General features: G+C 37.5%; 1 protein-coding gene across 3 annotated transcripts; it reads right to left on the bottom strand.

The window, feature by feature from the left end:
• Positions 1 to 809: 809 nt before the first annotated feature.
• LOC120623889 (calnexin) lies at positions 810 to 25224 on the bottom strand. 3 transcript variants are annotated; one of them, XM_039890173.1, is made up of 13 exons: positions 25040 to 25224; positions 24696 to 24800; positions 21137 to 21304; positions 20349 to 20498; positions 14645 to 14853; positions 12617 to 12824; positions 11208 to 11328; positions 9648 to 9790; positions 8600 to 8716; positions 7494 to 7634; positions 5971 to 6096; positions 3704 to 3871; positions 810 to 1810 (listed from the first exon to the last, which is right to left on the bottom strand). In XM_039890173.1, the coding sequence occupies exons 2-13, from the start codon at positions 24798 to 24800 to the stop codon at positions 1742 to 1744; spliced, it is 1725 nt and encodes a 574-aa protein (XP_039746107.1). In that variant the 5' UTR covers positions 25040 to 25224; the 3' UTR covers positions 810 to 1741. The 3 variants fall into 3 exon arrangements, with proteins under 3 accessions (XP_039746107.1, XP_039746105.1, XP_039746106.1); XM_039890171.1 differs by lacking the exon at positions 5971 to 6096 and adding an exon at positions 4670 to 4798; XM_039890172.1 differs by lacking the exons at positions 5971 to 6096; positions 25040 to 25224 and adding exons at positions 4670 to 4798; positions 24903 to 24949.
• Positions 25225 to 25467: the final 243 nt, after the last annotated feature.

Genomic DNA, 25467 nt, shown 5'->3' with positions numbered 1-25467 from the left:
AGAGAATATCTCTTTTGATGTCCGTCTATTTTTAAAACATACTTCACACTAAAAAATTAATGCAAAGATTGTTCACTTAATAAGACAGTTAGAAAAAAAAAATGCAAAATATTAACTACAAATACACAGGCTGGAGGTGACGTAAAGTTATGTTGAAAAAAATAAATAAAGAGATCGTGCAAAGCAAAAAAAAAAACAATGAATAAAAAATATTTTTATGACAAAAGCTAAGCTAAGCTAAGAACTTTCGGTATTAAACGTTTATTTATTTGTGATATTAAAAATGGTTGGCAAATAAAAAAAGATAAGAAATTAAATTTAAAAAGAATATATCAGGCAGTTAAGAAAAAAAACATAATAAAAGGATATTTCTTTATGAAGACCTACTTTACGCCAACTCCGTTTACGTTTAGTTTAAAGCTAAACCTAAAAACTGTGATGCTCTAATTTACCACGACATTAATACTTAAATAATTCGCTAAAGCGTACACACCCGACGTATGAAAAATACATCCTAACGAAATCTTCGCTAACAAAGTACTAACAGGTATATAATGTAACGCAGTAAGATTTTCACCTGAGCATTTAGGACAGTGCCATGACCATAAAATGGTAGGAAACGGGGTGTTACCGGCATTCATCATTACCAACTCATTACGGGCCCTTCAAAGGGCACGGGTCTCTCCTCCCACAATTCGAAGGGGTTAAGGCCGTACTGGGTCATCACGCTGGCTCAGTGCGGATTGGTGGACTCCGCACGCCTTTGAACGTTATGGAGAACTCTCAGGCATACAGGTTTCCTCACGATGTTTTCCTTCGACATTAAAGCATGTGATATTTTAATTTCTTAAATTAAAAACGCACATAACTCCTTAAAAATTTCGAGTTGCGTGCCGGGTCCGGAAGCCCTACCCACTGGAGCTATCACAACTTCTTAGCCGAAAGTAAGTAATAATAACTATCTGTCTTTGATTAATAACGTTATAAAAAGTTAAGGAATGCGAAGAGGCGGATCAGTATCGTCCGAGACAATGTTTGAATCGTCTAACATAGACACGAAGCCTGAATCAATGATACCCTAAACTGCCCACGCAACCCACTAAACCTAGAGCGATATCGAACCAGCGGTCAACGAACCCAGTCAATGTTCACTCAAGAAAACCGCTCACAACCAGTTAATTTTATTTCCCGACTAGCTGTTGCCCGCAATTATAACGTTTTTTCACAAAATCGTTTGTTATCCTGAGCTACATAGAAGCCTATGTTATTTTTGGCATTTGACTTTGAAGGAGGGCTTCATGTCAAAGTCAAATGCCAAAAATCAGGTAGATTGGTTGCTTAGTCATGGCGTAAAGTAACGACACGCAACTTTCAGAGTTATGTGCGCATTTAATTAATAATTAAAATATCACTTGCTTTAACTGAGAAGGAAAACAGAGAAACCGGTATGCCACAAAGGCGTGTGAAGTCGACCAATCTGCACTTCGCCAGTTTGGTATATTATGGCCTTCTCATTCTGACAGGAGACCCATAGTGGGCCGGTAATGAGATGAGATTTACAAGTATCTATGCACCTTTACTGTCATCGCACTGTCCTATACATAAACAGGTTGTAAAAGAAGATAATTATACAATGCAATGTAAAATAAATGAGAAGATTTGTCTATCCGTCACCACGCATTCTCCCTCTCGCTCTAGCAGCTAAACGAAAACAATTGTAATACGCATCGCCGTCTCTCTTTTACTCCTTGCGCGGCTTCCGTTTTCGCTGCCCGTCGCCAGCGCCCTCCGTGTCCACGAGCGGAGTCGTCTGCAAACAATAGTACATTTTACAGTTCCGTATCTCCTCATGGAAAAGCGCAATCCTTATAGAGTCATTATATCATGTGTCTTTAATTAATTTAAAAATAAAGGATATGAAAGAACCGGCTAAGTACGAATTGGACTCGCGATCGAAGGATTCCGTACCATCTATCTATATAAAAATGTTATGTTGGTTTGTGTACGCTTCAAAAACTCAAAAAGTTCTGCACCGATCGAGCTGAAATTTTAGCATGATATATAATCCGCATCAAGGATTGTTTTTATATATTTTTTGCAACAGTCACATATCCGCAACCGTGAAACCACAGTTTTTTTTAACGATCGATGTACCAGTGACCGCGACATCTGCCGAAAGCGAGAAAAACACTCGCTGACATATGTAATGTATTCTTTGTTTTGTTTCTCATTTCTCAACCATTCCGTAAAAATGTGCCACAGCGTAGCGTGGCAGGGTACAACTAGTTATCTATAAAAACGGAAAAAAACCATGTCTGTTGTGTTGGTATTTGATATTTATTTTTTAATGTTTTTAATATGTAAAAATGTCAACTGTCTGACTATCATGGTTCATGAGATACGGCTGGTGACAAACGGACGGACAGACAGATAGATGGACGGACAGCGGAGTCATAGGGGTCAGTAGGGCCACATTTTACTCTTTGGGTACGTAATCCTAAATACCGGTTTGTAGAAAAAGTTATTTATATTTAGTTGTATTTCATGTGGAGGGTACCGTGAGATGTTAAGAGTTCAACGCGCATTTTTCAAATATTTAGTGTGAGTTCTTTTCTTTATTTCACTACAAGATAGCCCTTGACGGCAATCCTGGTGGTAAGTGTTGATGCATTCAAGATGGTAGCGGGCTAACTTGTTAAGGATATGCCAGTGATATAAAAAATCCATACCCCTAATCAGTTTCTTGGCATCTTGGCATCGCACCGGAACGCTAAATTGCTTGGCAGCCCCGGTATAAGCGCAGACCAGACCGAGTAAAGTCAGAAATTACGAATTACTAAAATGTCTATGCCGGGGATCAAACACAGGACCTCCTACTTAAATTCACAGCGCTCAAAAATCTAAAATACAAAATTGACGGCTTCGGCCGTGGCTAGTTACGACCCTACCGACAAAGACGTGCCGCTAAGCGATTTAATGTTCCGGTGCGATGTCGCGTAGAAACCTATAAGGTTGATGACTACCATACTCCCTAGCAGGTTAGCCCGCTACCATCTTAAGACTGCATCATCACCACCAGGTGGGATTGCAGTCAAGGGCTCACTTGTAGTGAAATAAAGAAAAGAACTCACACTAAGTTGAAAAAAGCGCGTTGAACTTTTAACATCTCACGGTACCCTTCACATGAAATACAACTATACGGCCGATTGGCGCAGTTTGCTGCGCCAATCGGCCGTATAGTTGCCGCTGAGTCCAAGGCGGTGGGTTCGATTCCCACCACTGGAAAATGTTTGTGTGATGAGCATGAATGTTTTTCAGTGTCTGGGTGTTTATATGTATATTATAAGTATTTATGTATTATATTCAAAAAAATATTCAACAGCTATCTTAGTTCCCATAACACAAGCTACGCTTACTTTGGGACCAGATAGCGATGTGTGTATTGTCGTAGTATATTAACTATTATTTATTTATTTATATATAAATAACTTTTTCTACGAACCGGTAGATTGACTTCAATCCCACCTGGATTGCAGTCAAGAGCTAAAGAAGATCCCACCTGGATTGCAGTCAAGAGCTAAAGAAGATCCCACCTGGATTGCAGTCAAGAGCTAACTTGTAGTGGATTAAAAGAAAACGTTTTATCGATACAATTAAAAAGCTGCGTTAAAAATAACTTATATAACTTCAAATCCAAACTCACGTCAGTGCTATCGGCGGCCTGCTCGGGCCCCTCCAGGTCCGCCTTGCTGGGCTTGTCCTGCTCGTCGTCACCCCCCTCCCCTTCCAACTCCGCCTCCCCCTCCCCCTCCGACTGGTGCGGGTCGTCGTCCACTAACGCGTCAGTCTTTTTCACCTCCGCGTCAGTGTCCTAAATTATAAAATAGTACATTACTGCAAAATATATAACAGTACATTAGTGATGTAGCGGTGATCGCCCAGTGGGTAAAAGCTAGTACGAACCTCTAACTTTTCTAAGTTATGTGCGTTTTAAGTAATTAAATATCACTTGTGTATCACGGTGAAGGATAACATCGTGAGGAAACCTGCATGCCTGAGAGTTCTACATAATGTTATTAGGTGTGTGGAGTCCACCAATCCGCACTGGGCCAACATGGTGGACTACGGCCTTAACCCCTTTTCATTGTGGGAGGAGACCCGTGCCCTGCAGTGGGCCAGTAATGGGTTGATGTTGATGACATTTCTGCAGCGGACGGCAAATTTTTTGCAAATAATGCGCGGAAATTAAAACTAAGTACTAACTACGCAGAACTTTTTAGTAAAAAATGAAGTTATTGATTTTGAATTATTTTTCAAAATCCATAACGAAAAACGAACAACAATATTTTTCCCTGCGTTAATTTTTTCATTTGGGTTTTCAAGCCAGTTCGAAACTCAAATAAAACCTTTGGTAAGTTACCTCCTTGGTTGCTAGGTTTAAAAACTAGTTCCATTTTTGCATTACAGAACAGATGTAATGTAATTAATTTGTAATGTAATTTATTTGGCTGCCAAACCACGACAGGATTTTCATACAAATTTTGTAGTCCGCTTTTCGCATGTACTTGGCCAGTACAGAAATTTCGAATTATTGCAAAGAAGATTGTCATAATAATGCTCAAAAGTACAAACGATGTTTGAGAAAACTTTAAGATGACATAATACTTACAGCCACTGTACTAGGGCCACAGCACAGGTAAGCGATCAGGCCGACGAATATGAAGGAGCCGATGATCACTACGGCGTAGACCCACGGGTTCTCTCCCGCATATTTCAGCATCCTCTCCACCGCCGACTCCTAAGACATAGCATACTTCTAGCGGCTACATAATCTAGCTGGTGCTACGTACGTACGTATAATAGTACTCCATAGTACAGTATGTTACCTTCGTCTACACTGTTAATTAAAAAGATACTTTAACAACGTAGAGATAAGTTGAAATTTGAACGCAGCCACGCTAAGCGGTGTCCATTATATTTACCTAGCATATGTTAGTGCGAGCTAAATACAACCTTAACAATATAACAAACGGTTTATAGCTGAATGATTACTAGACTGGTTCGGAGGAAACGCTGCCGGCACCATTTAAAGAGCTAACCGGGCAGTTCAAACGAGATTCGTGCTCCACCGATGTAGTCTGCGATAACTAGTGTGTTCAGTGATTTTCAGTAATATCCTAACAGTTGCGGACGTATAGTAACTGGCATGACCATGTTAGTGACGAGTATACAACTGCCACTTTTAAAACTATGTATTTTGTTTAGTTGCCACCAAATAAACTGTTAAACCTATGTAAAGAACTCTTTTCTCGAGTTCATATAACGAACCTTTTCTGAAAGTCACCAATGTTTTTTTACAGTGATAAGTGACATTTAAAAAAGATGTTTAAGAGTTTATTTTAAGAAGAAATTATTTGATTTGACGCAATTTCGTCTTATTAAACCTATATTATGAATGAATGATTGAATAGACTTTTATTGCACACGACAAAAAGTATATAAAATAAGAAAAATATCAAAACAACGTGTACAATTTGGCGGCCTTATCGCTTCATAGCGATTTCTTCCAGGCAACCAATGGCGAAGAAAACAAATACAGAAAATAGTTTGGCGGTGCACATATACATATACCCATGTAATAAGTAATATCATTACTAAAATAAATATATATAATATATTATGTATTCTGAAACCGAAGTTTCCAACTGAGTGCATTCCAACTCGGTTGGCAGATGCAACTACGTAATGTATTATAATGGTTTGGGTGTTATTCGATGGCAACTTTCCACAGTGTCTAGCTTTGGTTTCAACCGAGATACAGAATAGCCCCACTGCCCTGTAATACTAACCAACGTAATACTTTTGGAAGTCGATTGATAAGTGAACATATATTAATGGATTGGTAGCATTGCATCTACATCATAGATCTACACACACAGATATAGCGCACACATATTAAGGTATGGTGACCTCTTTGGCCCTTCGTAACAGATACGTGACGTATGCAGCGACGGGTATCGAGCAATATAGCACGTACAGCGCCCACCACCCTGGCCGGTACCCGGTGGCGGTCAATACTCGACCCCACCACGTCAGCTGTTGTTGTGTTAAGTTTAGTAATCAAAACTCCACTATACCTACACTTGTACAATCTTATAAATTAATAAACCTTTAATATTCTACTATACCATATGTTGTGTTGCAATCAGGTAAAATATTTGTTAATATCACTATCGCAGCAACGGTTGTATGTTGCAACAAAGCTTTTTAAATACGTACTAAAAATAAACATTGTAATTTTGAAACAATAATATTAAAACAACACTGCAACATGCGATGGTAGTAAGCCCTCAGGGCTGGAAATCGGTATAGAAATAACCGATATTTTTTTATTTCATTAACGGTTTCAACATTTCGGTTTCATTCGAGCAAATTGATTTGCGAACGATACTACAATCGCCCTTTAATCAGTTTCTTGCAGTGATACACCAGGTGAAAGTAACTAAGATAGAATTAATGTCCATACCCATGTAACTTAGAAAAATGTCGAACAAGCGGTCAAAGAACCCAGTTAATGTTCACTCAAGAAAACCGCTGAAAACCTGATTTTATTTCCCGACTAGTTTTATCGATTTTTGGTTTTCCTGCGATAAAAAGAAGCCTGAGTGATAAGTAGTAGTAGGGCATGTTACCCTCCTTCCTGTCAAGGTCAACGGTCAAAAATCATGTCGATTGATTGCTTAGTTAGGGCATAAAGTACCGACAAACAAACAACCAGATAGACACACTTTTGGATTTATAATATTATAGTCAGAATTTGACAAATTCAGTGGGAACCGCAGGGTGATTTCGTATCTCGCGACAGGCGTAAATCTTGCACTCACAGCTGTCAAACGTCTCATTTCCATACAATAAATGAACAAAAATGACGTTTGACAGCAGTGATTTACGCCTGACGCGAGATACGTAATCACCATGCCGGTTTGTTTCCTGGGATAAAAAGTAGTCTTTGTTACTCGGAAAGTAACATAGGCTACTTTTTATCCCAGGAAATAACTCTATGCCATAAATAAAGTTGATTGGTTGCTTAGGTAGGACAGTCCTAACCTCTGTGTTTGGGGGTTTCCATTCTGGGGGGCCATTTCCAACTCCAGCCCTAACCTCTAACGTTTCTAAGTTATGTGCGTTAATAAACCTTTAATATAAAGTGTGAGGAGTCACATAAAACACACCACTAACTTTTGTAAGTTATTTGCGTTTTGAGTAATTAAAATGTAACTTGTTTCGACGGTGAAGGAAAACATCGTGAGGAAACCTGCGTGCCTGAGAGTTCTCCACAATGTTCTCAAAGGCGTGTTATGTCTACAAATCCGCACTTAACCATTCTCAATGGGTGAGGATATCTGTATCTGTGCCCTGTAGTAGCCCGGTAATGGGTAGATATGATGATGATGATGAAGGTGGACCCTTCTAGGAAGGTTTAAGGTGCTTACCGCGTCGCTGTTGATCTTGGCGCGCTTAAGGGCGTAGCTCTGGAGTGCCCAGTGCTCCGCGACCGCAACTTCATCCGTGATAATGAGGTTGTCGAACAGTAGCTGCGGCGACATCGACCACAGCTCGAACCCGACCGCGTGCTGCAAGTTTAACATTCCATAGATATTGACTTTTTTTTTTAAATATGTAAGTCAAAAAAAATTGCTTTAGACCACACGGTTGAAGCAAAACTTCTTTAGCTCCCATCTGTGTATGTGTGTATATATATTTAAATTTTCTAAAAATATGTAACTTTAGGTTTTCATTAAAAAAATAATATTTTTAAATTTCTATAGATTTTTTATTTTTATTCATTACTGGCTAAGAAAATGCGTGCTCGCAACTCTCTTTCTTGCCCGTACAGTAATACACGAAACGTAACTCTTTCTATCTTCACTAACTTATATCTCCCTCTCAACTTCTTTTCGCCACGCTCGATCACACTTTTCGTAACGCTCTCGTAACGCATTCTCAAGCTTAATCCCAGAGTCAAAAGTGCGCGAAGTTTTACTTAGAAACAAAATCGTGCATTGGCAATCGTAAATTTAAAACTAAAGCTACGAGGGTTCCAAAGGCGCACTGTAGCTTACGGGCCACGAGAAACTTAAGAAAGTTAAGATTCCACTTATTATCTCGTTCATATCTATCCCTATCGAAATAAAAACTTTAAAAAAACCCGCGACATTACATAACAGTATCTAGAATTCTATAAGTCGAGGCCTTTTATTTGATACCAAAATTGAACGAGCTAAGCGAGAAAAATTTAATCAGCCATTTTGTGATGGCGGCCATCTTGGATTTGAAATTTATCGTTGCGTACAGTATTCTTCTAGTCAAGCCATTTCCTTTTTTTACCCATATTGAACACACACACACAGACACCTCAAACTTACAACACCCCCTCGTTTTTGCGTCCAGGGTTAAAACACGACTAACGGGTCGAGATAATTATGTCGTGGCACGCATGCTAGCATTACTGATCAAATAAAAAGCACTCAACAAATTAATTGGTAGGTTAACACACATACATCTTTGATGGGAAGGTACGTAAGTAAGAAGTACTCACAATGGGCGTCATGCGGAACGGATGCTCATCGTTGAAGTAGTGAGGGTTGGGGATGAGGCGCGGTGACCACTTGCCTTTATAGTTGGGGTTGGGGATGAGAGGCGCGCGCCATATACCCTTAAACAAAAAAAAAAAAATTATAGATATCCGCATAATGAGATGCCACCCTTCGGAAGCGGTGGTAGTCATCAATACAGGTAAATTTCAAGTTTAAAAAGTGCTTATAATTATAATGGCGATGTGTGTATTGTCGTAGTATGTTTTTTTATTTAAAGTGTGCCGTGTGGTATTTAGTATAGTCGACAATTTGAACATGGTACAAAATAGAGATACTGATCTTAAAATTATGTGCGATAGCTCATTGGATCCGGAATGACGCCTAGAAAAATGTGCCAAAAGCGTGTATTAGTACATAAAAAATTGCAAAAGTTATAAACAATTGAAGATGAAAAAAAAGAAATTTCGTTTTTTGCCAACATTTCAAAAATTTTGAATACTTAAGAAATTTCAAAAAAAAATCAGAAAGAGGAGGATATTTCCAATAAAAACTCCCAACTCCCGGAACTCTATCTCCATTATTTATAATTTTAATTTAATGCTGAAAGGTCTTCGCGAGACATTTTTAGATTTCGCGCGCAGAACTCTGTGCAACTACTACCATATACTGCAGCTATACAACGTGTAACAGAATTACGAAATAATATTGAAGGATGCATAAGTACATTTCATTAGGAATCACCATGTAAAAATATTAAATCAAAGGAATCATGTTTATTTTTCCAAACAAACTAATTCAAAACATTCTAAGCGTTTACTTATGACAACCCTATTGAAGATAAAAGACCGACACGTGCATAGTACCTACGCTACGCGACACATACCTAATAAAGTGACGGGAGTTAAAAGATTTTAATTTTGCATGTGATGTTGTTTACTCAAATACTATTACGTTTTCGGTTATACAGATAAGTCTCAGAGACAGTACATAATGTACCTCTAAAGCCTGTGAAGTATTATTTCGGTTTTCATTAACACGCTGTATATTCACCTTGTAACTGGGATTGGGGATGGTGGGTGGTTTCCACTCCCCGCAACCGGGTGCGGCGGTGCACAGCGGGTTGTCAACCAGCGGCGCTTCCCACACGCCGTCCATCTCCTCATCCCAGTCCTCTGGCTTCGTCGCTTCCGGGTCTAAGGACAAAAGAAAATAGTACATTCCAGGCCTTAAACAAAGTCATTGACGGCCTAGTAGTTTTTATTATTCTTTTTACTAGCGGTCCCTCGCGACATCGTCTGCGTATAAGTCAATCTTAAAAGATAGACATATCCACACGCACGCGCGCACACAAAAACATAAACACACCATACACACCAAGAAACACTACTCAATCGTTTTTTTTTAAATCTTGTCTTTGCTATGGAAGAGTGAGGCCTCCTGACACAGGTATTTTTATGCTTACTAGGAGGTCTCCACAACATGTATCATTTTCAATGAACAAACGAAATAAACGATTTTTACTTTATATGCTGTCGCAGACTTTTTTTATAACTTTTATTGCGAAATAAATTTGTCATATATAATTTTATTGAAACTTTAACCGTTTACGCAGCGCACGCTACGAAAGCTCTCAAAACGAGAAATAACCATCCAATTCTGAAACATTCTTCAATGCTACTTTTTCTTAGCGTGAAGATAAATGGGATATTCGACATTAAAAGAATTTTACAAAGCACAAACTCTTCATGCTTCGACCTGCAAAGTAGTCAAGCAAATAAAATAAAAACCAGGCCTGGCAATGCGACGCGTTTGGTAGAGGTATGTTGTGTAGAATAGCGGATGCCGGATATCAGTTTGTATGAGGCATATCAGACGAAGCACTTCGCGGTGTGCGATTAGTGCTCAAATAATTTATTTTTGTTCACTACTGCTCCTAGTTGGGTAGGTCCGATTTCGAGAAAGAGTTGAAACGCCGAATCCAACTCGGATGGGCAGCGTTCGGAAAACTTCGTGACATCTTCTTGTCTAAAATCCCTCAGTGCCTGAAGACTAGTCTTCGAACAGTGCGTGTTGCCAGATATGACATACGGATCTGAGTCGAGGTCCCTAACTACGGGCCTCATAAGATAGCTCAGTCAATCGGCGGGCGATGGACAGAGCTATGCTAGAAGTATCTCTACGTGATCAGAAATGAGAAATCAGAAATGAGAAATCAGAAATGAGAAATCAGAAATGAGGAGATCCGTAGGAGAGAGTTACCGACATAGCTCAGCGAGTCGCGAGGCTGAAGTGGCAATTGGCCGGGCGCATAGCTCGGAGAACCGATGGACGTTGGGGTCTTAAGGTGCTGGAATGGCGACCCCGCACCGGTCAACCCAGCGTAGGTCGGCCCCCAACGCGGTGGACAGATGACGTCAGGCGAGTCGCTGGGAGCCGCTGGAGGCAAGCGGCCCAGGACCGTGTACTGTGGAACTCCCTACAAAAGATCTATGTCCAGCAGTGGACGTCTATTGGTTGATATGATGATGATGGTGACTGCTTTTGAATATTACAAATTGCGAGCGTTCCATTGAACGTTAACGATAACTAAACTAACCTAAACACACGCACCTGGTATCATATCGGGTTCATTGTCGAGCCAACCGTCGGGTTTGACTGCGTTGGGGTCGATGATCTGGGCGGGTTCCTTCTCGTCCCAATCATCAGGTTTACTGGCTGTGGGATCCACAATCTGGAATCATCAATTTACTTTTGTTATCATCATCATCATCTTCCCTTTTTGCGAATTATCTTGGTGGCATTACATAAAGGCACGGGTGTGGATCGACTCTAGACAATCTGCTTGTCCAGTCATTAATTACTTAAAAACACGGACAAGTGCGGAGTCAGACTCATGCCCGGGCGGTTTCGTACCATTAGACGAAATTACCATTCATTACATTTAAACAGCAAAAAAATATGTTGTATGGGATTAAGTATTATTTTTTTTTTTAAATAAATTATTTATTTTTAAAGTGAATTTACAACGTACAACGGAATTATGAAATAATGTTCAAGGATGCATAAGTATATTTCATAAGGAATCACCCTGTAAAAATATTGAATCAAAATAAGCATATTTATTTTTCAAGATAAACTAATTCAATACATTCTAAGTGTTAAAAAGTGTTAAAAAATGTGACAGGAGTCACATGATTTTAATTTTGCATGTGACGTTAGGGCTGTATCTGATTTCTTTCATTAAAAGCTATGGTTTACTTAAAAACTATTAGCGTTTCGGTTTCACAGATAATTCTTAGAGACAGTAAATAATGTGCCTCTAAAGCCTCTATGGTATAATTTCGGTTTTCATTTACATGTTGTATAACAGTTATAAGACACAAAAAACAATATATAACAACAATAAAAAAATCACGTTTGTTGTATTGGGGAGCCCCCGTAAATCATGAAAATTAAGTAATTTATAATTTCTTCAATCCTTATACTCCACACCAAACAGATCTTCGGCAATGTACCCTCTACGAACGTTGCGCTACGAAACCGGAGCATCCTCAGGAGATGTTGACTTTACAATTATTAATGGTTAATTGAATATAATCAGAGGCACTAATGAGGTGGGAGGGGCTTAGATATATAAGGTAGGGTAGGGGGGTAGGGGTAACTAAGGCATAAAGGCGACACATTTGGCTGATTTTCCCCTCACGCCCCCGTGAATATTTATTTTATTCTGTTTTCTAGTATTTGTTGTCACAGCAGCAACAGAAATACATCATCTGTGAATATTCATCTGTCTAGCTATCACGGTTGATGTGATACAGCCTGGTGACAGACAGACAGCCGATACTTAGTAATAGGGTCCCGTTTTACCCTGTGGGTACGGAATCCTAATAAGGTTTTTTCTGGCCTCGGAATCCCCAGAATCTTCCACAGGAGTTTGGCATCTATACAAGTGGGAATTACATTTTTTTGTAAATTAATTAGGAACAATTTACTGGGAGTGAAATTTTTGGACGACTAACCTTTTCTCTCTCGTCCCAGTCGTTGGGTTTCTTGTCGTCGGGGTCCTCGATCTCCTTCGGCGGGTTTATGGGCGGCGTGAAGTCCTCGAGCAGGGAGCCGGAGTTAGCCTCCTTGTTGTCCACCAGTATGGTGAAGGTATTGTCCGGGCGGACCACTAGCGTGTATAGGTGCGGCTCTTTGTCCTTGTAGATGTCGTCGAGACGCTGACTGGAATATCATCACATCAATACGCGCGAATTTCCTTCGTTTAAGCAGAAATTATTATTATTAATTATTAAAACTCTTTATTTGTATACCACAACATTTAAAATATAACAAAAACAGAAACATCGAAAGAAGTAGTAATACAAAAGGCGGCCTTATCGCTTAATAGCGATCTCTGCCAGGCAACCTTAGAATTAGGAAAAAAAAAAAAGAAGAGGAGAATAGACTGCTGGTGGTACAAATATTAAAATACATACATGCAAATAACTACATGCCAATACATAAACTAGTGTGCACAAATAGATAAAAAGTAAATAATATAATAAATAAATAAATATAAAAATAAACTAATATATATAATAACAACACTTACATAATTAAATACTTTAACATACAATAAATGAGTAAGTACATATATACATACTATTAAATTAACGGAATTTCTAATGAATAAAAGTTACCATGCAATTAATATCATGGATAAATGGAGAAATAAATTTGACTTAATTTTTATTATTAATACTATTTTAATTATTATACCTATATGAGCTAACCATAATATTAACGACCTGTATACTAACCCAAACTCGCAAAGAAATAAATAAATACGCCATTATATACGCCACATACGCCTGGAAGAAATCGCTATGAAGCGATAAAGCCGCCAAATTGTATACGTTGTTTTGTCATACTTTTCTTTTTTTATGTACTTTTTGTGGTATGCAATAAAAGTATATTCATTAATTCATTCATAAATAATAAAAGATGTACATTGTAATATTTTGTCTGGTGGGATGGATTTGGCCGTGGCTAGTTACCACCCTACAGACAAAGACGTGCCGCTAAGCGATTTAGTGTTCCGGTGCACATTGCAGTAGAAAACGAAGGGGGTATGGCTAACGTACTCCCTAACAGGATAACCCGCTCTCATCTTAGACTGCATCACCACTGGGTGAGATTGCATTCAAGGGCTAAACCGTAAAATAATAAAAATTAAAAAATCATGTAGGCCTATTGCAGGACTTATGAAGTAGCCATACATACATGTATCCATTATTGTGATGGTGATTACCAAATTCGGTCACTTAAACCTAAAGCTAGGAGGGTGTTAAACGCGCCCTGGTCTTAGCAGAGCCCACAATAAACAAAAAATACTTATGCAAAATACGTACGAAGCGCTTAAAAAAAAAAAATTATTTAACATAAATTTAATTAAAATGGTTCAAATTATTAGTTATATTTCAACAGTGTTCTTTCCGAAGTTAGGAAAAAAATTGACAATAACTTAACTTAAAAGAAAATGTTGTCGTGACCTAAATTCCTGCTTGGCTGCATTGATGGGGCCGTGCTACGTCTGCAATCTTCCTAGGGCTGCTAATTTGCATATAAACACCCAGACACCAAAAAAACATTCTATTCATCATACAGACATTTTCCAGTTATGGGAATCGAACCCACCACGGCCTTGGACTCAGAAAGCAGGGTCGCTGCCAACTGCGCCAATCGGCCGTCAATATCAAGCGCATACATACCTCTAATTGGTTTCTATGAGGCATCGTGCCGGACGCTACAACGCTTAGCGTCATGACTTTGTCTGTAGGGTCGTGAATACGTAGCCACGGCCGAAACGAAAAATATTTATTTATTAATAAATGAAATTGTTCATAGCTTAATATTAATTCACTGTGAGATGTGGATAACAAAATACCTCCGGCTAAGTTTTTTGTAGGCTCTCCTTGGACCAGGGTTTGGAAGTATATTGGTTGAGGTGATGATGACGATGAAAATAAGAAATAGATTATTGTCAATCTCGTGATACTCACGTGGGTTTCTTGGCGTGCTTCTCCTCTATGGTGCCGTTCTTAGGGTTCTTGTGGCGGAAGATGAAGTGCAGCTTGTTGTCGTTGCCGCACTTGTCGGGACCGAACATGATGGTGTAGGGCGTCTGGTCGTGGAACTGGCGAAGGTCTGCCTTCGTGTTAACGCCCTTCGACAGCAGCTTGATGTACGCGCCACCGCAGTTTTGGCCTTCCTGTTCAATAAAAAAACGCTTGTAATAACCCTTGACTGCAATCCTCCCAGAATGAGAAGATTTGACCAAGTGTGGATGATCAAGAGCGGATTGCACCTTTGAGAACATTATGGACAACTCTTAGGCATGCAGGTTTCCTAACTATCTTTACCTTCAATTTCAATTTATTCAGGACAATACATGTTATATTTATAATCTTATATCTTTAAACAAGCAATTCTTGTATATATATAATTGGAATCTCGGAATCAGCTCCAACGAATTCATGAAATTTAGTATTCAGTGGGTTTTGGGGGCGATAAATCGATCTAGCTAGGATTCATTTTTAGAAGAAGTCATTTTATTCGTGTTTTCCGGTAATAACCGATTTGGTGCAACGAAGTTGCATGGGTCAGCTAGTATAATATTTAAAATAAATCTAATTAAATAATGTAACGTACGTACACCCATTTAGTGGCGTGCATAGAGGGTATGCAGCGCATATAAAATGAATAAAATCTCCAGTACAAGCTATAAAAAACTTAAGGATAGGCATTGTAAAAGTTATAAAAATTCTACCCTTAAAAATTTATAACTCATATTGGATATTTTATTAAATTTTATATCATCTGTATACTCTGTGCATACCATACCCTCTATGCACGCTACTGCACCCATTTTGGGCGCAGTAATGAAATGAAAAAAAATTATGACTTTTAAAAACACTAATAAGACATCGTATTTATATAGCTTTATCATCGTCAACCCACTACCGGGCACGGGTCTCCTCCTAGAATCAGTGGCGTGCACTTCTTACATGCACAAAAGCACTGCCTACCCTAAAATTTATACATAACTCGTATAAGAGGTGGACTTTTGCAATTTTATGCAATTTTCTTGCTGTATGCATACCCTGGTAAGAAAACCAATGCACGCCACTGCCCAGAATGAGAAGGGTTAGGCCGCATTCCACCACGCTGGCCCAGTGCGGATTGGTAGACTCCACACACCTTTTAGAACATTATGGAGAACTCTCAGGCATGCAGGTTTCCTAACTATATTTTCCTTCACCGTTAAAGCAAGCGATATTTTAATTGCTTAAAACGCACATAACTTAGAAAAATTAGAGGTGCAGGGATTCGAACTAGCTCCTTCGAAATTGAATTCGAAGTCCTACCCACTGGGTTATCACCGTTTTAATATCACCTGCTGGTCAATGTTATGCTATGCTGCTAAGATGTAACGGGCTAACTTGTAAGTATGACAGTTATATTAAAATAATACCCCTAATCGGTTTCTATGCAACATTGTACCGGAACTTACGGAATCGCTTGATGGCACGTCTTTGTCTATAGGGTGCTAACTAGCCACGGCCGAAGCCTTCCACCAAACCAGACTCGAAAAAATAACATACTGAATGAAGACTATTTTGAGATCACATCGTACCTACTTATAATTGTTGTTGAAAATATGTTTGTGTATACCCAAATAAAAGTTTTCTTACCCAAATAAATGTTATCAAAAGCCAAATAATTTTGAATAAAAATTTCAGGCCTTTCGTATATTTTAATAATTCTGAGAGGAGAACCGTGCCCGATATAGTGGGCCGGTAATGCAAAGCAAAGTTTCTTTGTAAGATAAGCAATTTAAAACAGACTTGACTTTTTAAAATGTATAGTATGATCACCCAATAACTATTTATAAACATTAAACAAAGACCATAAAATGCTGCCTAAACTAATGTTGGACTAGAGCCAAGATCTTGTCTTGCTATACTTACTCATAATGTATAATTTCTTTGTGATATTTCTGTACAATTTTGGATTTTAAACAAAGATTTTCATGGTTAATCAACACTTCGCAAAAATAAAGTTCATGTACCCGTACATACAACGCTAATTTTATGGAATTCGTCGATAAGACCCAGTTGCATAAGATGACATCTCGTACCTCCGCAGTCCCGTCGTGACCCCGCTCCATACAACTGGGTCGAAATATCGACAAATCCCATAATATTATCGATGTATGAACCGTTGAACTATATTTAAGAAATGTTATCCTTTGCGAGAGAATTTGATTTTTTGGTACTTATACAAACAAGTACCTACAGATAAATTATATTAAGTGTCTGATATTTTGATATAACTGCCTCTTGGCAAGGACAACTGGTCTGGTGTGTTTGTGGGTTAAAAAAAAAACGATTTCATATTTTCTTTATCTGTCAAATGACAGTTTACGAGTTCCCTGAAATTGCCGTGGTCGTGGGTTTCGATTCCCACAACTGGAAAATGTTTGTGTGATGGACATTAATGTTTTCATTGTCTGGGTGTTTATATGTATATTTTAAGTATTTATGTATCCTATTCATCAGTCATCTTAGTACCCATAACACAAGCTACGCTTACTTTGGGGCTAGATGACGATGTGTGTATTGTCGTAGTATATTTATTTATTCATTTAATTACGCACCGCCTAGCCGGCCTCGTAACTTTAGATGACGCCTAACGCCGTTAGTCATCATTTAAGGGTTGCTGAAACGTTTTTTTTTATGTACGCATCGCCCAAATCATTAGACATCCGATTTAAGCGTGTCGTACCCAAGCACCTAAGAACCTAAGAATTTTAAATGTAATTTAATTAATTCAAATTTTAATTTTAGATTTTAGTTAATTATTGTTCCTTATTATTTTAAGTTAATCTCTCAATTATGTATATGGGTCCCAGACCTGAAATAAAATGATTTTATTTAACCGTTTAATATGACTGCCATACTGCGAACAAGTTAGACCGCTACCACCTTAACTGCGTCCACCAATTAAAGAAAAAAAATATCTCTTCAAATAATAATAATGAATTTGCCGCTGCCGAGGATAGAGTCCAAAGCAACCCACTTATGAGACCGCAGCATTCACCACTGCGTCAACAGGTCGACGAAAAAGTGACGCAATCATAACTGTTACTATGAAAAAATGTATCGCTGTTTAAAAAGTAACTCGCGGATATTTAAAGTCGTAAAGCCAGTGGCACTAATTGGTTTATCAGTTTTACGTTTCAGGCTGAACGGCTAGCTGGGTGATTGAAAGCATATGCCGATATTGCATCACGTAAGGCGCAAGTCACATGATTAAGACGTTTGGCGTTAACATCCTGCAGTTTTATTTCGAACCCTTCATAATATCCTAATTCTAAAATTATTCTTATGTTTTAAGTTGTCAAATTCTAATATTTTGATTTTATTTTTCCTTTAGTTCTAAGTAGTGTTGCCCAAATTCAGTCTTGGTCTTGCAGTCTTGGTCTTGTTCTTGCGTTTTTGCAAGACCAAGACCAAGAACAAGACCGCGTATTTTTAGCAAGACCAAGACCAAGACTGACCGTGCAAGACTTGAGCAAGAACAAGACATAGCCTGCAAGACTCTTGCGTCTTGCAGCTAGGACTTAGCGCTATTTCACGGAGTAGTTAGGTGTAACAGTTCGGTGTATAGGTAGGTAGGTACGCTTAGGAATTCTATGAGACGCAAAAAACTATATCAAAGAATATGAAAAACTGGACCTATGCGCATTACGACTAATACCATAAACATAGCGAATAAAAAAATATCTATTAAAATCAAACTGAGTGCATGCATAGTTATGTTTTAACCATCGGCACTTTGATAATGCGGCATCAAAGGTTTTGTACTTACTTCTCAAAGAAATTTGCCGCTTTTCGGAAGTACATGGTTATGATACACGCGCCGGCGGCTTCTTTTGAAATCTAAAACAATCGTTGCCGCCGCGCCGAAATCATAACATTTGACACTATTCATGCAAAATAATTTCGAATTTTAAGAGTACCTACAGGTGTTCCAAAGAATAAATAAGTTTCAGATTGGTGATTTTAGATTGGTGGAGGACGCATGAGACAGAGTATCCGATTTTATCGAAAATGGCCCGTGATTTTCTCTCAATACCTGCAACTTCAGTACCTGCTGAGAGGTTATTTTCTAAAGCATCATTAGTAATTAGAAAACATAGAAATAGGTTAAGTGATGAGTCAGCCAGATGGTTACTTTGTATTAATTCTTGGTCAAAAGAATTGATATAAAGTATCATAACCTAATGATAAAGCTGTTGATTTGTGTTGTATTTTATTTTTTATTCAAATAAATGATAAATCGTACAACTCTTTTATTAAATTTCTTATAAGTTGAGGGTTCAATCTCTTTCTAGACAGATAAGTATTGTTCTTTAAAATACAGTCAAGTTATTGTAATTAATTTGTTTTTTTACATGTTTTAGCAAATGTAAGCTTATAAATCATAAATGTTTATTAAGAAACAGTTACTTCCATGGAAAACGACATATAGGTCAGTTGATTTTTCGAATTTCTTATCAAATCTTCAGTTATTTATTAATCTGCTTGATCTTTACTATGGCTATGTTAATTCAAGCTCACAATGTTCCAATTCTAATACGTTTTTCTAAGATTTAAAGTAAACTTTAATAAATAGTAATAGACTAATAGGTAATTGCAAGACTTGCAAGACTCTTGCTGCAAGACCAAGACCAAGACCAAGACTGGGAGCGCAAGACCAAGACCAAGACCAAGACCAGGTGTATTGGCGCAAGACCAAGACCAAGACTGGCTAAGTCTCGTCTTGTTCTTGCATTTGGGCAACACTAGTTCTAAGTTGACATATTTAATATTTAAATCAATTGTAATAATAAATTTTAATTATGATATAAAATTTAAATTAAGTACAGAAATAAAAATTATTTCGACAAATTTTATTGCAATGCCCCGGCGTCATGTCTCTTATGTAAGTGCATGTAGCAATTTATAAACAATAAACAATATTATAAATGCGAAAGTGTGTTTGTGTGTCCATCAATAAGGCAGCAACAAAGTAACGGATTGATGTAATTTTTTGGATAGAGGTAGTTTATGGGCCGGAGAGTGGCATGGGCTACTTTTTATGCATTTCCTATGGGAAGATTACGCTTATATTGCCATAGGAACTGCTTTTTTTTTCTAGCTAGCTTGATTGCTTGCTTTCTTGCACGCTTGTTTGCCTTTTTCCGGGATAAAAGTAGCTTATGTCACTCTCCGGCCCATAAACTATCGCTATATATAAATTCACATCAATCCGTTGCATTTGGGTGATGAGTAGTTGAAAAAAACGTTTCACCAACTCTTAACCTAACGACGTAAGGCGCCATCTAAACTTAAGACGGTGCGTAATGTTTCTGGAACTAATAACTGATATTTGGCAGATAAAAAAAAATATATAATCGGTATTCTTTTATAGCTTGAAATGCATACGAAAAATGAAAACTATGATAATACAAACACAAAACACCACATCTTGTGGCAAGAATTATAGTTTTTTTTTCTTAATGTTCATAGACAAGCGGTATTACAAAGGTTAAATGAGTAGCCTAGTGAAAATAGATTGGTGAAAGGTAGATCTATGGCTAGGAATCTTCTTTGATTAAGCGTTTCTCGTTAGCGGGCATTATGGGTGTTGATACCTTACCTGCATAGTAACTTCATATTGCACCACAAGTGGTTTGTCCTTGAATTCGAATGGCCGATCCAGTAGGGCAGAGATGGCCGCATGCTTTGCTTCTGTAGTCAGTACTAGACCCAGATCGTTCTTGAGGATACGCCTCGCTGGGGTTTGGATCTGAAATAAAATTTGCTGTCATTACATTTTTGACCTATAGATCTATGTGATCACCACAACCAGCGTCAAAGTCAAAGTCAAAAATATCTTTATTCAAGTTCCATAGGTGGCACTTTTGATGCGTAAATTAAATGCGAAGTAGACGGTAGTGAGTTGATGGCGATAACAACATTCGTAAACTTAAAACTAAATCTACGAGGGTTCCAAACGAGCCCTGCTCTAAGAAGAAGCCCACAACAAACTTAGCCGGTTGTTCTTTTTATTATCACCATCTCACATTGTCATTTAAAAATATTTATCATGCCCTTGTTAAGATTTTTTTACGAGATAGGAATATAGCTTGAAGGAAATGGTTTTCACTCTCGCATTAACATCGCAAGAACAGATGACGGAAAGGTCAAAATTTTCTTTTTTACCTTTTTCCTGCCTTACTGCTTTTCTCTTTAAAATTTCTAATTAATGTACTTTTCGGCAATGTTTAGTCTATAACAAGATTGTTATTATACATATAAAGTTAATTCTATGTAATGACTGTTTTTGCAAAAAAAAAAAAAGTAGTATTGACATTATTTCATAAAGACTTTCTTAGAACATAGGCTTTCCTTAAAGAGTTTTAATTTGCTCAAGCTTTGGCATACCTCCCATTTTCCATCGTATTTGGCAATGTTTTCATCCACACCCTGTTTCTTGGCCTCCGATTTGATCCATTTCTTCTTGAAGGCTGCCTCATCGTCAAAATGTTCGCTTAGGAACACTCTTTTAGGATCTACTTGTGGACTTTGATAGTCTTCTTCTTCTTCGATTGTCTGTGGTAGAAATACACAAATCAACAAAATATTTTTTTTAATTAGTATAAGCTCAAAGCTTTTTTTTTTTTTTAATAAGTAAATTAATATAAACATACAACAATACACACATCGCCATTCAGCCCCAAAGTAAGAGTAGCTTATGCTACGGGTACTAAGATGACTGAATAATATTTTTATAAATAATACACTTATAATATTTAATTATCCAGACACAAACATTTCCATTACACAAATATATTCACAGTTTGTTTAAAAATGTTTTAAGGTTTAAATGTTACTGTAGTTATTGGTTTGGTATATAGCATCGCGTACGTTAATATGAGAAACATAACTATGATTTTTTATTATTGCACGACAAGTTAGCCCTCGATTGCAATCTGGCCTAGTTGTAAGTAATGATGATCTAAGATGGAAACGGGTTAATATGTTATGGGTTTCCTTTACGGACCATTAAGGACTCTTTTCAAATCACAATAGTAAACATACTTGTGTCTCCACCAGTCGAGCGGAAAGGTCTGAGCGAGCCGAAAGAGTAGAAATGAACTCGCTCAGTTCTAGGCAGCGGAGCGGAGTCATTACTGAATCCGATAGACTCGCAATGACAAATTTCATTGCAGTGTTTCCACGGAGAAAGAGGCGAGAGGGGCGGATCGAACGAGTAAAAAGTACTTGAAAAGAGCACGCTACGTCAAGGTCACGCAACTGGTTTGCAATTTTCTCACCCCAGCAACCATTTAAAAACACCAACTGAACTTGCTCTGTGTGGAAGTTGAGCTCATATTCCGTTCAGCTCTCTCCGCTCATTTCTCCCCTTTTGTTTGTTTGTTTGAAGTCTATTGCACACACACATTTTATACAAATTAAACACAAATACAGAAGAAACTTAGAAAATAAAATAGTGCGTGCGAAGGCGGTCTTATCACTAAAGCGATCTCTTCCAGACAACCTTTGACGTAAGGAAAAAAACGAAGGAACGGGTTGGTGCAGCAATTTCAGTTTAAAAATATATATTTATACTAGCGGACCCCAGCGCCATCTGTCGGGCTTATTTGTGAATCTAAACCATCCAGGGTGCCACCCAAACGTTATACCAAAAAATTCATTCAAATCGGTCCAGCCGTCTAGGAGGAGTTCAGTGACATACACACGCACACAAGAAATATATATATATATAAAGATATACACAAAATAATTTTAATAAAATAGTTTTGCAGTTGAAAAAAAAGACGAAACTCTGTGGAGTCCGTCCCGCCTAATAATTTCCCGCTCATGATTACCCTTTCGCGATGGAAAACCGGCGGAACGGCGAAAACAAGTATGGCGTATGGCAGTTACATTTCTGCCGTAACCCGGAATGAATGAATGAATATGAATGATATGAATAGCCTGGCGGCACGTCTTTGTCTGTGGTTAATAGCCACGGCCGTAGCCTAGCACCAGATCAGACGATAAAAATTAAGGATTGAAAATATATTATTGTAACGAAGTTATCGTTTCATTAAAGTCCTGCGGCAATTGGAAACTCATATGTTCAGCTATGTCACGAAGCATACTGTTGTCACCACCTCTTCCCGCGGATGTCGTACGTTTCAACGAAGGGTATATAACAGAGAATGGGCAACATCCTTGGTGCTACTACTACCATAAGCTACTGCAATCATCAATCTGTCTGACCAGCGTTGATATTATGGGCAAACCCTACCCTTGGGAGGTCTGTTATAGGCTATTGATGTATTCAGATAATTGTGGTTCTTTTTATTATTATCAAAGAAATAAACTTGTATTCCTATTTCTTATTTTTTTCTTCAGCGGTGCATGATAAAACTGTTTTTATTCAATTATTCATTAATTTCTTCATATGACTGTTTCATAGCATCTGACGACTAACCATAACTTTAGCTACATTAAAATGATCTCAATAGAATCTGCCTCTAAAACCAGTTGTAGTCAGCCAGATATACTTGATGTTTCAAGAGTTTTTACATTAGGCCTAGAAACAAATGATTTTAGAATTTTATCTTTGAATATACAAACACAATTTTTTGCTTCCTGCCACAATAAATGATATCAGGTACTTTGCTTATACCTTGTTTAAATATTCTGTTTATTACAATGATCGAGAACACTATTAGGTGCCGAGCTATAAAAATGAATACAATAATTGTAAACTTTCTTATCTGATTGTGACACTTAGATAGTGAATAAGGTCACATATTAATTCAAGTATTTGACTGTTTTATCAAAGATTGTGAGAGTAAAAAATTGGGATATTACCATGGTGAAGATTGGGTTGTAACCAAATTAAATTGCGAGGTAAAAGATCATTTGGAAAATTGATAGCACTTTGATACATACTATATAGTTTAGTATTATATATAAGACATAGTTTAGTATTTATATAAGACAGATTTGTGTAATGACTGTGCCAAATTAGGGTTTATTCCATACAAAAGAATTTTTTTTTATATCCATCTCAATTAATTATTATTTAGCTATGAAGTTAGAGCAATTTATGCCCAAGTTTAATTGTTTACGATTTTTAATCCTTTATTTTTACTAACCATAATCATAGCCTTTATTCTAACTTTGCATCAGCTTGTCCTCCAAAATAAGCTTCCTCTATGAGACTTCCACACTGTGCTGCACCATGTTGGTCCCACAACATCTTATCATAATCTTCCCACCTTTTCCTTTGTTTCCCTTCCCTCAGATACCATTCTTTACATTGACTTATGTTTAATTACAACTTTTAACTAGAGAAAGAGAAATCTCAAGATTTGCTTTATAAAAACAATTTTAATTAGAACTAGTTTTTAAATTAAACCAGACAGCAAACAATAATGTTATAATAATACTTAAAATGAGAATTGAAAAGAGAGAATACAATTTTTCTATAGTTGGTCAGTTTATGTCCTTGGTTTGAGTATTACTGTGGGTCAAGTTGAATGTAATAGACTGCTAAGGTAAAAAAAGAACATGTTTATTTCAAGTAGGCCTGAATATAATTTCAATTAGAAAACAATTTACAATAAATATAAGCCGTCAAACTGTTCACTTATGGGCATGGTACCCAAAATGCTGGCGCTATTGCCCCTTTGAATTGCTAGACTTAGCCGTTGGGCTAAATAAGCGCCAGCTCTTGGGTCAAGACTAATTTTTGGCATACGATTTTAATAAAATTAAAAACAAAAAAATGTAATATAATAATTTCAATTGGGTTTTAAAAGAAGTACTAAGAGCCAATGAAAATATGACATTCTCATGTTCTCAATTAAACTAAAATAATTTTATAAAAAAGTATTTTATTTCCTGTTCTTTATAAGTTGATCATAAGAGTTTAAGCGTCGTAATTAATGGTAAACAAAAAATAGGTCGCTCATAAACTAACCTCAACAGTTATTCCTTCATCAGCATCCTCGTCCTTAGCAGTCACGTACGTTGATACCAACAGCACTAAAGCCGCACTAACCAACATATGCCGGTAAGCAGCCATCTGAAATAATTTTCACCAATAACCTCCCGAAAGAAACGCAATCATAAACATAAAGTTCGAAAAGCCACGCTATGGATACTTTAATTAAATTAAAACGTAAACCTTAAATGTACGCGTATGCCGCTATGACGAGCGGATAACGGATATCCTCAATGAAAATAAATAAAACTAAAACCAATCATATTCCTATGGGCCAGAGTTAACTTAATTTGTCGGCATCGCTTTAGTGTCGTAGATACCTTGTTTTCCGGGCCGCACTAATTTATCATGAATTATAGTGAACACTGTAACCTTCACAGAACTAACTTTTTAAAGATATTTTATTAAATTTAATCGAATGCACCTAAACGTTACTACTTTTATAAAATGTAGGATAATTTCAATTTCCTCGAGAGCGCAACAAATTGAATTGATGAATTCTCATTTCTCGTCACTCGCCATAGACAAAACACAGCTAGAGTTTGACATTTTCTCACTTTGGAAGTCGACGTTCTCGTAATATTTTTAGACTGTGTACAAATTCAATTGGTGGTTTTTGTGTCAGAGTTCTTCTATCCAACCAATCATAGGCAAACAGTTGTCAGCAGTGCTCTGTGTAGCCAATGGCATTCATTAATTTTATTCTTGTAACTAGCGCAAAGGATTTATTTTTGTTCGTTTTATTCCT

The sequence above is a fragment of the Pararge aegeria genome, chromosome 5 (genome assembly GCF_905163445.1).
Source record: "Pararge aegeria chromosome 5, ilParAegt1.1, whole genome shotgun sequence".
In the NCBI taxonomy this organism is placed as follows: Eukaryota; Metazoa; Arthropoda; class Insecta; order Lepidoptera; family Nymphalidae; genus Pararge; species Pararge aegeria.
The sequence above is the reverse complement of the archived record's forward strand: the minus strand, read 5'-3'. Positions and strand labels throughout refer to the sequence as shown.

Excerpts from the sequence above, each read along its gene's own strand:
- LOC120623889 (XM_039890171.1), bottom strand. The coding sequence starts at position 24,800 with ATGGCTGCTTACCGGCATATGTTGGTTAGTGCGGCTTTAGTGCTGTTG. Across the intron at positions 4,799-7,493 it reads CCAAGATCAACAGCGACGCG|GAGTCGGCGGTGGAGAGGAT; the intron begins GTAAGCACCTTA and ends GCTATGTCTTAG. Across the intron at positions 1,811-3,703 it reads AGGCCGCCGATAGCACTGAC|ACGACTCCGCTCGTGGACAC; the intron begins GTGAGTTTGGAT and ends TATTGTTTGCAG.